Source organism: Lithobates pipiens, unplaced genomic scaffold (assembly GCF_037356315.1).
Source record: "Lithobates pipiens isolate NorthernLeopardFrog02 unplaced genomic scaffold, aLitPip1_a1.2 Scaffold_23, whole genome shotgun sequence".
NCBI lineage: Eukaryota > Metazoa > Chordata > Amphibia > Anura > Ranidae > Lithobates > Lithobates pipiens.
In genome coordinates this window covers 170110899-170127869 of record NW_027507785.1, presented here as the reverse complement: position 1 = coordinate 170127869, position 16971 = coordinate 170110899, and the positions used below count along the sequence as shown (strand labels likewise).

The 16971-nt window shown below is 44.1% G+C and overlaps 1 protein-coding gene across 1 annotated transcript in view; it reads left to right on the top strand.

Moving 5' to 3' along the window:
• Nucleotides 1-16971, top strand: part of NTMT2 (N-terminal Xaa-Pro-Lys N-methyltransferase 2) — a 110611-nt gene that overhangs the window by 20801 nt on the left and 72839 nt on the right. The window contains exon 2 of the mRNA XM_077452598.1: nucleotides 969-1144. Coding sequence (XP_077308724.1) covers nucleotides 969-1144 — 176 coding nt within the window. The remainder of the gene's footprint in view (nucleotides 1-968; nucleotides 1145-16971) is intronic.

Sequence of the window (16971 nt, the reverse complement as noted above, 5' to 3'; positions counted from 1 at the left end):
AAGCAGCCCTTGTACCCATCAAATGCAGCCCCTGTGCCCATCATACGCAGCCCCTGTGCCCATCATACGCAGCCCCTGTGCCCATCATATGCAGCCTCTGTACCCATCATATGTAGCCTGTGTGCCCATTATATGTAGCTTGTGTGCACATCATATGCAATCTCCATGACCCCCCCGCTCACTGTCTGACCGGCACACACTTACCCCATCCTGGTGGCAGGTGATGACGGCGAGCTGTGGGACATGCAGCAGGTGATGGAGGCAAGCTCCTGTGTCCTCCATGACTCTGCCCTCCCATTCGGCATCAAATGAGGCGCCTGTGCCTTCAGCCAATCAGGTGACGGGTATTAGATCCCCGCCTCCTAATTGGCTGAGAGGCGGTTTAGTGTTAGCAAAGCAAATGAATATTTGCTTTGATAACACACCTGAGTGAACTGCTAGCGCAATGCTCTGTGCTCGCAGTTCACCTTTTTTGAAGCCTATTAGAGCCTATGGCTCTAATCAGGTGCGACAAAAAAAAACTGCCACTGGAATTCAGTCCGAAATGTCCAAAAAGGGGCCTGACACCTGAATAGGGAGTGGCTACAGCGCCCATTGATAGATTTGTGCAATGCATGAATCTATCCATTTTACACAGAGGGGGGTGGCTGGAGAGATGGGGCAGCACCCATGTGCCCTTAATGGATGCACCGCCACTGCACAGAAATCAATCTCAGATAGAAAGGTGAAATGGCAACTTGTAATACTTCAGTGGCCATAGCCAATCATATGGGAGGTCAGACTACATTGTTATAATGGCAACCAATATATGACTTTAGGTTTCCTTTAAATGGAGGTGATCATATCTACAGCAGAAAATAAGCATACAAGCTTCAATAACAAAAGTCATCAAGTCATACTTTGTAATTGTGTTCAGTATCAAGATTTGCATGGTGCTTTGTCTTAAGGTCATTATCCTGTTTTCACAGTGAAACTATTTGCTATGACAAGCGAAGTGATTGATGGGGAGATGCAGTTTTATATTAGAGCACGAAACTTCTACAAGGATGTTCCTGCAACAGATGAAGGAATGATGGGAGATTTTTCTGACCTCTCCAATATCGACATAGAATCATCCAGAGAATTTCTGAGGAAATTTGTTGGGGTTAGTAGATGCATTTTTTTGTTAACCAAATAGCAGCACACTAACCCAAGTGCTAAACATTGCTATATTTTAGTGAATTGCACACAGGCTTGTCTGATCTCTGTAATCGAGATCCATGCTATCTGGTAAGAGGCTGTCTTTTTTCAAAAGGAGCAGGTTTGGAGCACTGGAGCACAATTTTATAGTGGACGTTTTTTCATGAGCACTTTATTCATTTGGCACATTTATATTGAACTTTGTTCATATATGTATTCATATCACAATAATTTGTTTAACCACTTCAGCCCCGAACCATTTTGCTGGTCAAAGACCAGACAACTTCGCGATTCGGCACTGCGTCACTTTAACCACTTACCGACCAGCGCACGACGATGTACGTCCTATTTTTGAGGAGGGATATCTCGGTAACGGCAGCAGTTGCTGCCACAAACGAGCTATCCATCTCTTCAGGCGCCGGTCGGCTGTACGATAACGGTGGTCTCCGCGGTGGATTCGCCGCGAGATCACCGCTATCGGTGGTGGGAGAGGTGCCACCCCCCCTCCCGCCGCACTACCGAACCTTCCGCCGCTTACCGGAGCCGTCGGTAGCGGCGGAGGCGATCGGGTCCTTTTGCTAGCTGGGTATGGAGACGAGTGAGACTAAGATGGCCCCTACTTGTCTCTATACCATAGGAGGGCGGGAGCGACGTCAAAACGTCACTTCCGCCCATACCTCTTAAAGGTGTATTTTTTTTAAATGTCATTTTTTCTTTTTTTTTTTTTTTTTTTTTCATATTAGTCCAAATATGAGATCTGAGGACTTTTTGACCCCAGATCTCATATTTAAGAGGACCTGTCATGCTTTTTTACATTCCTTGTAATAAGAATAAAAGTGATCCATTTTTTTTTTTAAAACAGTGTAAAAATAAATAAAATCAATTAAAATAATTAAGAAAAAAAAAGGTTTTTAAAAACACCCCGTCACGACAAGCTTGCGCACAGAAGCGAGCGCATACGTGAGTAGCGCCCGCATATGAAAACGGTGGTCAAACCACACATGTGAGGTATCGCCGCGATCGGTAGAGTGAGAGCAATAATTCTAGCCCTAGAGCTCCTCTGTAACCCAAAAAATGCAACCTGTAGAATTTTTTAAATGTCGCTTATGGAGATTTTTGAGGCTAAAAGTTTGACGCCATTCCACGAGCGGGCGCAATTTTGAAGCGTGACATGTTGGGTATCAATTTACTCGGCGTACCATTATCTTTCACAATATAAAAAAATTGGGCTAATTTTACTGTTGTCTTATTTTTTTATTCAAAAAAGTGAATTTTTTCCCAAAAAAAAGTGCGCTTGTAAGACCGCTGCTCAAATACGGTGTGAAAAAAAGTATTTCAATGACTGCCATTTTATTCTCTAGGGTGTTAGAAAAAAAACAATATAAAATGTTTGGGGGTTCTAAGTAATTTTCTAGCAAAAAAAACTGTTTTAAACATGTAAACACCAAATCTGAAAAAGAGTCCTTAAGTGGTTAACTGACAATTGCGCGGTCATTCGACGTGGCTCCCAAACAAAATTGATGTCCTTTTTTTCCCACAAATAGAGATTTCTTTTGGTGGTATTTGATCACCCCTGTGGTTTTAATTTTTTGCGCTATAAACAAAAATAGAGCGACAATTTATTAAAATAAATTATTTTTTTACTTTTTGTTATAATAAATATCCCCCAAAAATATATAAAAAAACATTTTTTTCCCTCAGTTTAGGCCGATACGTATTCTTCTACATATTTTTGGTAAAAAAAATCACAATAAGTGATTCTTGATTGGTTTGCGCAAAAGTTATAGCGTTTACAAAATAGGGGATAATTTTATGACATTTTTATTAATAATTTTATTTTTACTAGTAATGGCGGCGATCAGCGATTTTTATTGTGACTGCGACATTATGGCGGACACATCGGACATTTTTGACACATTTTTGGGACCTATACCAATCACTGCTATTCTATTTTAACCCCTGTATCTGTATTTGATTCCAGATCTATCTCAGGCATGCAAAAAGTGGCCTATCTGAAAAATTCTGAAACTATGCCTCCTAGACTTGTGCACAATGGAAAATGTTGTTTAGTTTCAGTTCGTTGTCATTTGTAAAATACATAATTTCCTTCTGTTATATTCATTATGTTGCATTGATTTGTTTTCAGATCATTTTTTATTTCTGTATGGGCATGCTGGGACTGTGACGTCATAAGGGGCGGGGTCACCGGGCAGGGTCATCCGCTTTGTAGACTTGAGATGGATGAAGCTTGTGTTCACATTTTACTGGAAAGCAGCAGCCTGACTGCAGGTGTGCACAGCCCTTTCAGTGTAGGGGACTTCTATGGTTCAGGGCTTCTTTCCCTGTAGACAAGCTGTTACACGAGCAGTGAGAGTGAACAGACACTGGGAGAGCATCTGTTCTGGTCTTAACCAGACTGTCACCTGAGAGAGGTACTAAGAGACTGTGTGTAATAACAGAACCTTTGCAGCTCAAGTTAGGCAGTTTGTCAAAAGGTTGAATAAATATAGCCTCTGCCTGTATTAGTATTACCCATGGTGAAAGTGCCAGCTGTTTGGGTACCAAATTTATGTGGAAAAACTTTATTGCACCAGAGAGGTTGGATAGAACAGCACCTCACTGAGACAAGTCGCCTGTAATATTACCACAGTTCTCCCCCTCATTGTTCCCCACTTCCCGCATCCGTAGCCCAACCTACAACATTCTCCAGCTGAATCAGCCACATCACCGGTGGCTTCTAGAGACAGGACGTGAAGTCTAATGCCGCGTACACACGATCGGACTTTCCAGCAGACTTGGTCCGCCGGACCAAAATCCATTGGATAATTCGATCATGTGTGGGCTCCAGCGGACTTTTTCTTCCCATCCGGACTTAGAAATAAAACATGCTTCAAATCTGTCCGACGGACTCGGCTTTCTAGTGGACAAACCGTTCGTCTGTGTGCTAGTCTGGGGGACCAAGAATGACGCATGCTCTGAAGCAAGAACAGGACGGAAGCGCTCACTCTGCTAATTCTGTGATCTTTTAATATAGCGCATTCTTTTCTTCTTTATAATGCTAGAAGAATGAAGTTGCTTTGCTACTTATATTCACACAGAGTTCTCACAAACTTCTTTCTTCATTATTTGTCCTCATCTAATGACTAATATTCTAGTTTTAAAAGTCGCATCTCCATAAATAATGTTTACACTTCTTTTCTAGACTCATCTTTTCTAATTTTAGATTTCAACAATATATATTTTCAAAATTTTTTAAAAATATCAAAAATTCTAGTGATTTCCATTTTAATTTTTTTGGAGTTTCAAGTTACTACAATAACATTATTATCTTGTATTTTTTCTGAACATTAATGAGGTTGGTGTCCCTTGTTAATTTGACATAGGGGGTTATTTCCAAAAGCAAATTCATTTAGCACTACAAGTGCAAAGTGCACTTGAAATTGCAGTACCACAGCTTCATAAACCTTATCTGCTACTGTTCCTGATTTGAGGGACTTCTGTATCTTGTTGTGCTCCCGCCTATACATATAATGCAAGATCCCAATTTTAGCGTCCACAAACTTAATGTCTGCCTGGGGAAGTCGAGTCTTCACAAACTCCAGAAGTGTCCCCAGTGTTGCCTTCCTTGCTTGTTTATTGAAATACAAGGGGTGCTTGACCTCCCACAGGTTTCTGTTAGCTTCGTATAGGTCAAAAAAATGACTCATAATTTCCTTCTCCTTAAAGGGATTCATTTTTTTATGAAAGACAATACACAAGACAAAAACACTAATGTCAGTCCAAACTCACAGTATTATCTCTTTATCCCAATATAGGGCACACACACATACACAACACACACACACACATAAGAAACAGAAACACCTATGTCAGTCCAAACTCTCAGTATCTTATCTCAATATAGGAATACATTTTGAAGCAGTATAGACCACTGTGATGGGCCAAGTTTAAATTTTACCTTTGTTTAGGATGCTCGCTACTTCTGTTTGGACATACGTACGTCAGCGTACTAGCTTTATATACACTGTGCATGTGTCAAGCTCCGCCTGCGTCGCCCGCATCGCCCGCCCCTGAGGTTCCTTGTGACAAATTTTCCACGCCCCATCTCTCTTCGTTGCGCAGTGGTAATATATACATAAAGATGGTGGAGACATTATCTGGAACTAGCATGGTGGAAAGCCAAGAACCCCAAACATCCAGATCCAGGAGGAGATTTAAGGCCACCAACTTGGCCTTTGAAGAAATGGTGGAGATGGTGGACATCTTGAGGAGGGAGGACTATGATGGTAAAAATGGTCCGTACCCCTGACCCAATTTGCGTAAGGACCAAATAATGTCCTCAATTGTGACCACTCTGGAGCAGCAATTTTGGGTATGACGGGCTAAAGACCAATTGAGAAAGTGCTGGTCGGACCTTAAATCGAGGGAGCCGAATCAGTTTAGGAGAATCAAGAAGGTGCTTAGAAAAAGTAAGTACTTGTCGTGCGTTCTTACTCTGATACTTAACTTGCATGTTGATCCATGTGCTTTTCATTTATACTGTTCCATTTATATGATCGTTCATAAATATCATTAGTTTACCAATACATACAATGTCTGTAAATATCGTTAGTTTGTCAAAAATGACGATGTATTTAGCTGGTACAGGGTTATACCTGCATTTTGGTTTGGATAATTTGTCTTAATAAAATAAGTTTAGGATATTGTTGTGTAGATGTCTTTCAAGCTAGAATGTTTTTAAAACTTTATTCAGTCTAATGTAAGGAGAGGACACAGCAGCTGTTTCAACATCTGGACTCAGGAGCACTAGTGTAGTGTGGGACACCATAGAATTTTTTTTAGGGTAACCCACACAGGGGCTCCAGGGATTCTTGAGGTGTCTCCATCTGTGAAACTTGGCCAAAAAAGGTAAGTATTGCAGTTTGGTTAAAATGGAATTCGAATCATGTCTTCAACTTGGATCTTTTACTAAACAGACAATTGTACACCACTTAAAAGCAATGTTTCATATTCCTATTTCTGGACTCAAATATCAGAGTGCTAAGTATACCTTTTGTTTCATTCTCATAGGGGAGAAAAGACTCAGACAACAGTCAGAGGATCCCAGGACCCCCCAACCTCACCAGCCTGATTGGGTAGTTAGCCCAAGCCCACTCGAGGATCCGGAGGAAGGAGAGGTGGAGGAAGTGGGTGAGATGTGCACCCCACCAGGTGAGTGTCTGACACCCCAGCTTAAGGTAATCTATTTATGCCTGCATAGTTATAAATATTTTTTTTTTTTTTTAGGTGATGATCTGGTTGTGGAAGGGCAAGCGGCAGAGCCATTTTCCAGCGACAGCGCCCAAAGATTAATTGGGCAGATCATGGCCTGGAATGGCCACATTGATGACATGTGCAACCAGATAGAGAGGATGCGAACTCGGCTGGACACCATGCAGCAGGATCATGCTCTGCTTCAGTATGTCACAGTACATGTTGGCATTCATGGTTCCCTCGATGAACTGTAGCTTCCCAGTGCCAGCAGCACTCATACAGCCCCAGACCATGACACTCCCACCACCATGCTTGACTATGGGCAAGACACACTTGTCATTGTACTCCTCACCTCTTTGCTGCCACACACGCTTGACACCATCTCAACCAAATAAGTTTATCTTGGCCTCATCATATCACAGGACATGGTTCCAGTAATCCATGTCCTTAGTCTGCTTGTCTTCAGCAAACTGCTTGCAGGCTCTCTTGTACATAATCTGTAGGAGAGGCTTCCTTCTGGGACGACAGCCATGCAGACAAATTTGATGCAATGTGCAGCGTATGGTCTGAGCAAAAACAGGCTGACCCCTCACCCCTTCAGCCTCTGCAGCAATGCTGGCAGCACTCATACATCTATTTCCCAAAGACAACCTCTGGATATGACGCTGAGCACGTGCACTCAACTTCTTTGGTCGACCATTGCGAGGCCTATTCTGAGTGGAACCTGTCCTGTTAAACCGCTGTATGGTCTTGGCCAATGTGTTGCAGCTCAATTTCAGGGTCGTGGCAATCTTCTTATAGCCTAGGCCATCTTTATGTAGAGCAACAATTATTTTTTTCAGATCCTCAGAGAGTTCTTTGCCACGAGGTGCCATGTTGCGCTTTCAGTGACCAGTATGAGAGAGTGAGAGCGATAACACCAAATTTAACACACCTGCTTCCCATTCGCACCTGAGACCTTGTGACACTAACAAGTCAAATGACACCAGGGAGGGAAAATGGCTAATTAGGCCCAATTTGGGTGTACTCACTTTTGTTGCCAGCGGTTTAGACTTTAATGGCAATAAATTCTAAAAAGACATCCTCTAGACCAGCTGTCATTAAATGCCAGCCTGCAGTCCAGACAGGAGTGACAGGCCGCCAGTGCCATATCCCCACTCCGCAGTCATTGGTTGCTGGGGCCACGATTGTCCCTGCAACCAATGACGTCATATGCACATGCCCGCCCCCCCAGCTGCTCATCATCTCGCGTCGTGGCTCCCTGCTCTGACTCGGCCGGTCACGAGGTGTAAAGTTATACACATGCCCCGCCCCCTTCAGCAGACTCCAGGTGCAGCACTCGTCCCCTGCAGCTTGTTACCTCTGCTAGCTCCCACTCCTTGCCTGCCTCAAGGTATGTGGGGTGTTTAGAGAGGTACATTGATGGGCACATTTAATGTAAGGTTCACTTTGATGGGCATATTTTATGTTAAGAGGCACTCTGATGGGCATATTTTATGTTAAGGGACACTCTGGTGGCCACATTTTGTTGTACCCATTAGCATGCCCCTTACCATAAAAAATAAGTAGAAGAATATATATCGGCCTAAACTAAGGAAACGTTTTTTTGTTATTTTTTGGGATATTATAGTAAAAAAAAAAATCAAAATGATCAGTCTTTTTTGTTTATAGCTCAAAAAAGGTGATCAAAGAACACAGAAAGAAAGCTCTATTTGTGGGGAAAAAAGGACGTACATTTGGTTTGGGTACATTGGCACACGACCGCGCAATTGTCAGTTAAATTGACGCAGTGCCGTATCGCAAAAAACAGCCTGGTTAGGAAGGGGGTAAATCCTTCTGGGGCTGAAGTGGTTAAAGGGGCATGCTGATGGGCACATTTTTATGTTAAATGGGCATGCTGATGGGCACATTTTTATTTTAAAGGGGCATGCTGATGGGCACATTTTTATTTTAAAGGGGCATGCTGATGGGCACATTTTTATGTTAAAGGAGCATGCTGATGGGCACATTTTTATGTTAAAGGGGCATGTTGATGGGCACATGTTAGTGGGGGCACTCTGATGGGCACACCTGATGTTAGGAGGCACTCTGATGGGGGCACCTAATGTAAGGGGGCACTCTGATGGGGACATCTAATGTAAAGGGGACACCTGATGTAAAGAGAAACTCTGATGATGGCACCTATTGTAAGAGGGCACTCTGATGGGGACAAATTATGTAAGGGGCACACTGATGGGAGACACCAGATGTAAGGGGGCCTTCTGATGACGAAACCTGATGTAAGTGGGCACTTTGATGGGAATGCCTGATGTAAGGGAGGACTCTGATGGGGACACCTGGTATAAGGGGGGGGGGCACCCAATGTAATGAATTACTGTGGTAGGGGCACCTGATGTAAGGGGGAACACTATTGGGAACATTTACAGCTACATATTACCGTGTATTACCGTGTATACCGAGTATTACCGTGTGTGTGGATGAAATGGTAGGAAAAGCGTGGCTTGCCCCAAAAAAAGGAAAGAAGACGCGTACAACCTTTCATGGTACGTGATTTGGACCTTGGCCGGAATATTTTTTTTAGCAATTGGACCTCCTTGAATTTTTATTCACTACCCCTGCTCTAGACTGAGCCTGAAATGTTGGTGTTGATTGCACTGTGCTTGTGACTGGCAGTCTCTGTACTAGCAAGGGAGACCTGAGGTAATCTACAGCAGCCCTTCCGGGGGTAAGTGCTGCAAAAGACTCCTTGTCAAAGCATTATTTAACATTTGTGAGTCCAATCAAATATGGTTTATTCTGTGGATTCTCCTTTGTGCGCAAACGTCTAAAGTTAGAAATGAACATACCGGTAATACAATCCTAAAAAGTATAACTATATTACATAAAATACAGTATAGCCAATAAAAGGAACGTAAACCATTACTGTAAGCTCAATTCTTAGAACTGTTAGCATAAATGAACAACTATTTTTCTCATGGCTAGTGTCCAAAAAACTGAAGTCATGCAGGTAAGAATTAGAACTTCTGGAAATAACTAGAATGATTACAATGTATTTGAATAGCAGTAGAGAAAAAAGTAAAGTAAATGGATGTTCACACGCCACAGTTTCACTCCCTCATAAAGATTGAGGGCAAACCCTTGCACGTTTATCAATCCAACACACTGTATGACAGCTTGGCACTATAACTGCCTGAGAAAAATAGCCCCTTCATGGCCTGGGCAGTCCCCCATAACCATTTTGCCACCTGCCATCACTATATATATATATATTATATATATATATATATATATATATATATATTGTAGACATGTCACTGGAGAAGTGATCGAGGGGGTGTACATCTCACCTAGGTTGCTACACAGTGTGAGATGGTAAATCCAGGATGGATCAGTTTCTCAGCAGCGATATGCTGCTGAGTTGTTATTTAATTTTTGCCGGGCCTGGGTTTATATGGAATGGCAGGTAGGTTTGGTAGAGGGACCTGTCATTCCACATCCCCCGATCCAGTTCTGGGTTTGGGATCAGGTGAGCTTTGATCCTAATTAGCCTGGGAAGCTAAAGGCACTGCAGGGTCTGCAGGTGTTTGCTCTCAGCCAGGGAATGAACAATCTGTGTGTTGAAGGAAGCTGCAAGCACAGCCACTGCTGGAGCTAAAACTCACCCTGCGATATCCAGGCGAAAGACGCTGTGTTTGTAAGTGTCAGATAGGTGAGCAGAACCTGTTAGTAAGCGCCCAGCCGGGCTAGGACTTTTATTTTTGTTGTACTTAGAAAGCACGGTGTTGCTGTATATTTTGTTTGCTGGACTGTTTATACCACGAATAAACGCCAAGATCTGCTTTATAAATTCCAAGTCTGCTGTGAACTGTGTCCAAACACACCCTACCCCGGGAAGATCCCTTACAATTGGTGGAGAATGCGGGCAACACGGTTGCTAGGGGCAACGGTGTGGACAGACTTGGCTACAGCTGCTGATGTCCTGGGTGAAAGCTGCAACTACACTCCAAGAACAGTCCAGCAACATGGAGGAGATGCTGAAGCAGTTTATGCAAGTGAGTTTGCAACAACAGCAGGCTCAGACAGAGGCCAATAGACGACATGAACAGTCCATGGCTGAACAACAGCAGGCGCAGACAGAGGCCAATAGACGACATGAACAGTACATGGCGGCACAACATCAGATGCATAAGGAAGAGTTGCAAGCTTTGCGCCAAAGCCAACAACAACTTATCGAGCACCTGATAGTAAATCGAGAGGCGCCTGTGGTTGCTAATCCACCCACAATGGAGGGAGCCGCTCCAGAGATTTTTTTTGGGAGAAGGACTGTGCAGAAAGCGCTGCAAAAGATGACTGCTGAGGACGATGTTGAGGCCTATCTAACAGTATTTGAGCGCGTGGCTGAGCGAGAGAAGTTACCAGCCGCTGAGTGGGCAGAGGTAATTGCGCCCTATTTAACAGGTGAACCTCAAAAGGCCTACTATGACCTCAGTGAGCAAGAGGTTAAGGACTATACTCGGCTAAAAGAGGAGATACTTGCCCGACTAGGAGTTACTACTGCAGTCCGTGCCCGGAGGGTACGCAACTGGAGCTACAGTCTGGACAAATCAGCGAGGTCCCAGATGTATGACCTAATCCATTTGGCAAGAAAGTGGTTGGAGCCAGACACTTCTACTCCTGCACAAATCCTAGAGAAGGTCGTGATGGATCGCTACCTCCGAGCGCTTCCTACTGACCTGCAACGCTGGGTGGGACAAGGTGATCCTAGGAACGCAAACGAACTTGTCAACCTTGTGGAGAGGTTCCAGGCGACTGAGGACTACCTCCGTGATGTTCCTGCAGCATCTTCACCTCCCCGGAGCGCCAGATCTGTGCCGTCAGCTGGTAAGAGACTTCCATCTATTGGGGGAGTGTGGAGGGGTGCTGATGGGGGGAAAAGGGCTCAAGTGGTGTCTCAGGGACAAAAGACTGGTGATGGTCCCGGGTGGCTAAGGGGCTCTGAAAAGGACTCCTTGCCAAAGAGACCAGGCCCTATCCAGTGTTGGAGATGCCATGAGGCGGGACACGTGTCTGCCCATTGCCCTCTTACCTCTGAACCCATGGAATGTGACGCTAGCCGGCGTCAGTCGCTATTTGCGGAACCATCTTGTGCTGCAGTTCCTGGACTAGAGACTGAACCGCAAATCTGCAACATCACAATCAATGACTTTCCTGTTAAAGCGTTAATGGACTCAGGAAGCCTTGTAACCTTGGTGCATGCTAGCCTGGTGACTGGGGACTTAGAGTCTAAAAAGCATATGAGTGTTGTGTGCATACATGGTGATACAAAAGTGTACCCTATAGTGCTGGCTAAAGTCGGGACTGAACAAGGCACCGTACAATATGAAGTGGGTGTGGTTAAAAACCTCATGCATAATGTAATATTGGGGCGCGATTTTCCATTATTCTGGGCTCTTTGGGAAAAAAGAAAAATCCCCAAAAGGAGTGAGGATACCTCTAAGGGGCTTGCCTTGTCCACTGTGAATGATAAAAATGTGCAGGATGAAAATGATTGTTTTCCTTTGCAGGTCCTGGCTGGGGAGGAGGAGGCTCCTCCCACTGAGCAAAATATACTAGACTTAGAGGTGTCTAGCGATAATTTTGGGACTGCACAATTACAGGACCCCACTCTCAAAAATGCGAGAGAGCAGGTTGCTGTTATGAACGGGGTACCTCAGGAACCAGATGCTGAAAAAAGATTTCCACATTTTTCGGTGACTAATGATCTTTTCTATAGAGTCAATAAGGTTAAAGATGAGATTGTGGAACAGCTTCTGGTACCTAAGCCGTACCGGCGTCAGGTGCTTGACATGGCACATAACCATGTTCTTGGGGGACACTTGGGGACTGACAAAACGCGAGAGAGGGTTCTCCAGAGGTTTTTTTGGCCGGCGGTATATGATGACATTAAAAAATACTGTGAGTCGTGCCCCACATGTCAGGTTAGTGCCCCAGTGTCACATTTTCGCAGTCCTTTGGTTTCGCTCCCTATTATAGAGGTGCCTTTTGAGCGTATTGCCATGGATTTAGTGGGTCCCATTGTAAAGTCAGCTAGAGGACACCAGTATATTTTGGTAGTCCTGGATTATGCGACCCGCTATCCTGAGGCTGTACCCTTAAGAAACACTGCATCTAAAACAATTGCACGTGAGTTGTTTTATATGTTCTCTAGGACTGGGATCCCCAAAGAAATCCTAACTGACCAAGGTACGCCATTTATGTCGAAAGTAATGAAGGAATTATGCAAACTATTTAAAATCTCACACATCCGTACCTCTGTGTACCACCCCCAGACGGACGGATTGGTGGAGAGATTTAATAAAACTTTGAAACATATGTTGAAGAAAGTGGTGGCAAAAGATGGTCGTGACTGGGATCATTTATTACCCTACCTCATGTTTGCTATTAGGGAGGTGCCCCAAGCGTCCACAGGGTTCTCACCATTCGAGTTGGTCTATGGTCATCACCCTAGGGGTCTACTGGACATTGCAAAAGAGACATGGGAGAATGAGTCCACCCCATACAAGAGTGTTATTGAGCATGTAGCACAAATGCAGGACCGTATAGCCACTGTAATGCCCCTGGTAAGGGAACACCTCCAGAGAGCTCAAGAGGCCCAAAGTAGAATTTACAACCGGTCCGCAAGAATCAGGACATTCAACCCAGGCGATAGGGTCCTTATACTAGTCCCCACTGTTGAGAGTAAATTCTTGGCGAAGTGGCAAGGTCCTTATGAAATTGTTGAAAAGATCAGTGAGGTGAACTACAAGGTGCACCAACCAGGTAGAAGGAAGCCTTTCCAAGTTTATCACATAAACTTGATCAAGCCCTGGAAAGACAGGGAATCCTTGGTGGCGACAAATACTGTTAATGATTTGTCACAACCAATCCCTCCAGTCAAGGTAGGTGATACTCTATCAGTGTCACAGAAACAGGAGGCTCAGGAATTTTTACAGAAAAACAAAAACAAGTTCTCTGACCTCCCAGGGCGTACACACCTCATCCATCATCACATTGAAACTGAGCCTAGAAGCAGAGTAAACCTTAAGCCCTATAGGATACCGGAGGCACATAGGGAAGCCGTATCTGCCGAGGTAAAACGTATGCTTGCTCTGGGGGTAATTGAGGTGTCACAGAGTGAATGGTCCAGCCCAATTGTGCTAATCCCAAAGCCCAATGGAACTTGGAGGTTCTGTAACGATTTCAGAAAGTTGAATGAGATCTCCAAGTTCGATGCGTATCCTATGCCCAGGGTAGATGAGTTGATTGAGAAGTTGGGTAACGCCAGGTACATAACCACTCTCGATCTCACAAAGGGCTACTGGCAGATTCCACTTTCTGGTGAGGCTAAAGAGAAAACTGCATTCTCCACCCCTGATGGGCTATTCCAGTATGTAGTGATGCCATTCGGGTTACATGGAGCGCCTGCAACTTTCCAGAGGTTGATGGACTTGATTCTGCGACCACATCGTGATTACTCAGCTGCCTACCTCGATGATGTGGTCATTTTTAGCCCTGATTGGGAAAGTCACCTCTGTAAGGTACAGGCCGTGTTGGATGCCATAAGTGATGCGGGGTTGACCATAAATGCCGAGAAGTGTGCTCTAGCCCTAGAAGAGGCCAAATATCTGGGCTACATTATTGGGAGAGGGTTGATTAAGCCACAGCTAAATAAAATTGAGGCAATACAGAATTGGCCTAGACCCCTGACAAGGAAACAGGTTAGAGCTTTCCTGGGTATTACGGGGTATTACCGTAGATTTGTGCCGAACTTTGCCTCAGTTGCTGCTCCACTAACTGACTTGACAAAGGGCGGAAAGACAGCAATGGTCACGTGGACCCCAGAGGCCGAGAAGGCTTTCCAAAGCCTTAAGTCTGCCTTGTGCCAACCACCTGTGTTAGTTACCCCCGATTTCAGGCGAGAATTTCTGGTCCAGACAGATGCCTCTAACACAGGCTTAGGTGCAGTACTCTCACAAGTAGTGAATGGTGAGGAGCATCCAGTGACGTACTTGAGTAGAAAACTAACCCCGGCCGAGAAAAATTATGCCATTGTGGAGCGAGAATGTTTGGCAGTGAAGTGGGCCCTAGAATCTTTAAAGTATTACTTGCTAGGCAGGAAATTTAAGTTGGTGACAGACCATGCCCCCCTAACATGGATGAAGTTAAACAAGGAGAGAAATGCAAGAGTGACTAGATGGTTTCTCTCCCTACAAAACTTTAATTTCACGGTGGAACACAGGCCAGGGAAATTACAGGCAAATGCTGACGCATTGTCAAGGGTAAGTTGTCTGTGGGGACAAAAGGCTCAGCCCTCCGGTCTGAAAAAGAGGGGGGGGATATGTAGACATGTCACTGGAGAAGTGATCGAGGGGGTGTACATCTCACCTAGGTTGCTACACAGTGTGAGATGGTAAATCCAGGATGGATCAGTTTCTCAGCAGCGATATGCTGCTGAGTTGTTATTTAATTTTTGCCGGGCCTGGGTTTATATGGAATGGCAGGTAGGTTTGGTAGAGGGACCTGTCATTCCACATCCCCCGATCCAGTTCTGGGTTTGGGATCAGGTGAGCTTTGATCCTAATTAGCCTGGGAAGCTAAAGGCACTGCAGGGTCTGCAGGTGGTTGCTCTCAGCCAGGGAATGAACAATCTGTGTGTTGAAGGAAGCTGCAAGCACAGCCACTGCTGGAGCTAAAACTCACCCTGCGATATCCAGGCGAAAGACGCTGTGTTTGTAAGTGTCAGATAGGTGAGCAGAACCTGTTAGTAAGCGCCCAGCCGGGCTAGGACTTTTATTTTTGTTGTACTTAGAAAGCACGGTGTTGCTGTATATTTTGTTTGCTGGACTGTTTATACCACGAATAAACGCCAAGATCTGCTTTATAAATTCCAAGTCTGCTGTGAACTGTGTCCAAACACACCCTACCCCGGGAAGATCCCTTACAATATATATATATAGATAGATAGATAGATAGATAGATAGATAGATAGATAGATATATATATATAATACTATACATACATACATACATACACACAGGTCCATATATATTTGGACACTGGCACAATTTTAGTTTTTTTTCAGGTATTTACCAAAACATATTAAGGCTATAGTTATATAATTTACATATTTAGCAGGGATTCTTCAGGTCCTGTCACAATTTAGCTTATTCTACCTGGTCACTTTCACATACTGTCTTGTTGTTGAACAATTTTTACAAATTGAAAGGCTACAGCTCTGATGGCAGGGTGCTGCGGTGCACCAATCTCAGGTGCAGAGGTAGGGCAGAGGGCACAGCTGGGGCCTCAGACCTTCTTTACCAACAGATTACACCAGATTTGTTCTCCTCTCCTGCCCCTTGTCATACCCTCTGACATTCTTCTTCCATACATAACGCCCACTGTCATGCCTTCTGTACTCTTTTCCTGTACGTGCTGCCACATTTGATACCCTCCACACTATTTTCCTTGTTATTCTCCCTTCACACTCCTCTTTTGCACATACTGCCACTGTCATACCATCTGCACTCCTCTCCTGCACATACTGTACTGTCCAATGCCAGGTCCTCCTCACTCATCCACTGTACATGCTGCCAACTAAAACTTAACATGGTTCACAACATTGCCCGTTTTAGAATGGACACACTTTTGCTAGGGTATATTAAACCAGCTTAAAGAAATGCCTGCCTGTGTGCTTTGTGCAGAAGAGAAGGTCAGGATATTTTTACTTCCAGTTTCTTGTCTTGGTTGCTACTGCAGAGATTCCCTGTGAGCTACATAAATGCTGTGACAAATACTTTTTATATGTAGCACCTGCCAGCAATTTACAAATTCCAGTAGACATATCAGTATATTACATTCCTGTGACAGCTATAAAAAGGTAGTGTTCTTATTCATTTATTCTGCAGACACAAATGTAGCACCCTCACTGTTGCTAGTTTAAGTAAATTTAGTTTGACCCCTATGTAGGCAGAGGAGCAAGAGTTAAAGTGGTTCTAAAGTCAGAAGGTTCTATTTATCTTAACCACTTCAGCCCCCGAAGGATTTACCCCCTTAATTACCATACCATTTTTTGCGATAGGGAATTGCGGCATTTTAACTGACAATTGCTAAAGCCGCTCGGCTGTTATCCTAAGGAGCGGGAGGGGACTACCCCCCTCCCGCTGCCTTCCGCCACTTATCCCGGGCAACCAGCCATCGCCTCCGCCTCCTAGGCTGAGACCTTTTTTTTCTTAAAGGGACAATGTAAAAAAAAAAACAATAAATAATTTTTAAAGTGGCCCATACCCGCAAACTCGTGCAAATTTTATATCTGATGTATATTTATACATTTATACTTATATATTTATGTATTTATTCAATAATTCTTTGATCGATTTCTTCAAAAGTCATAAAATTATCATCATCCACTATTAATCAGCTAGCCCTTTTACTCATATTTACATTCACTTAGGTCTACAACCATCTACCTCTTTAAATCTGTCTTTTTGAATGATGGGCCGG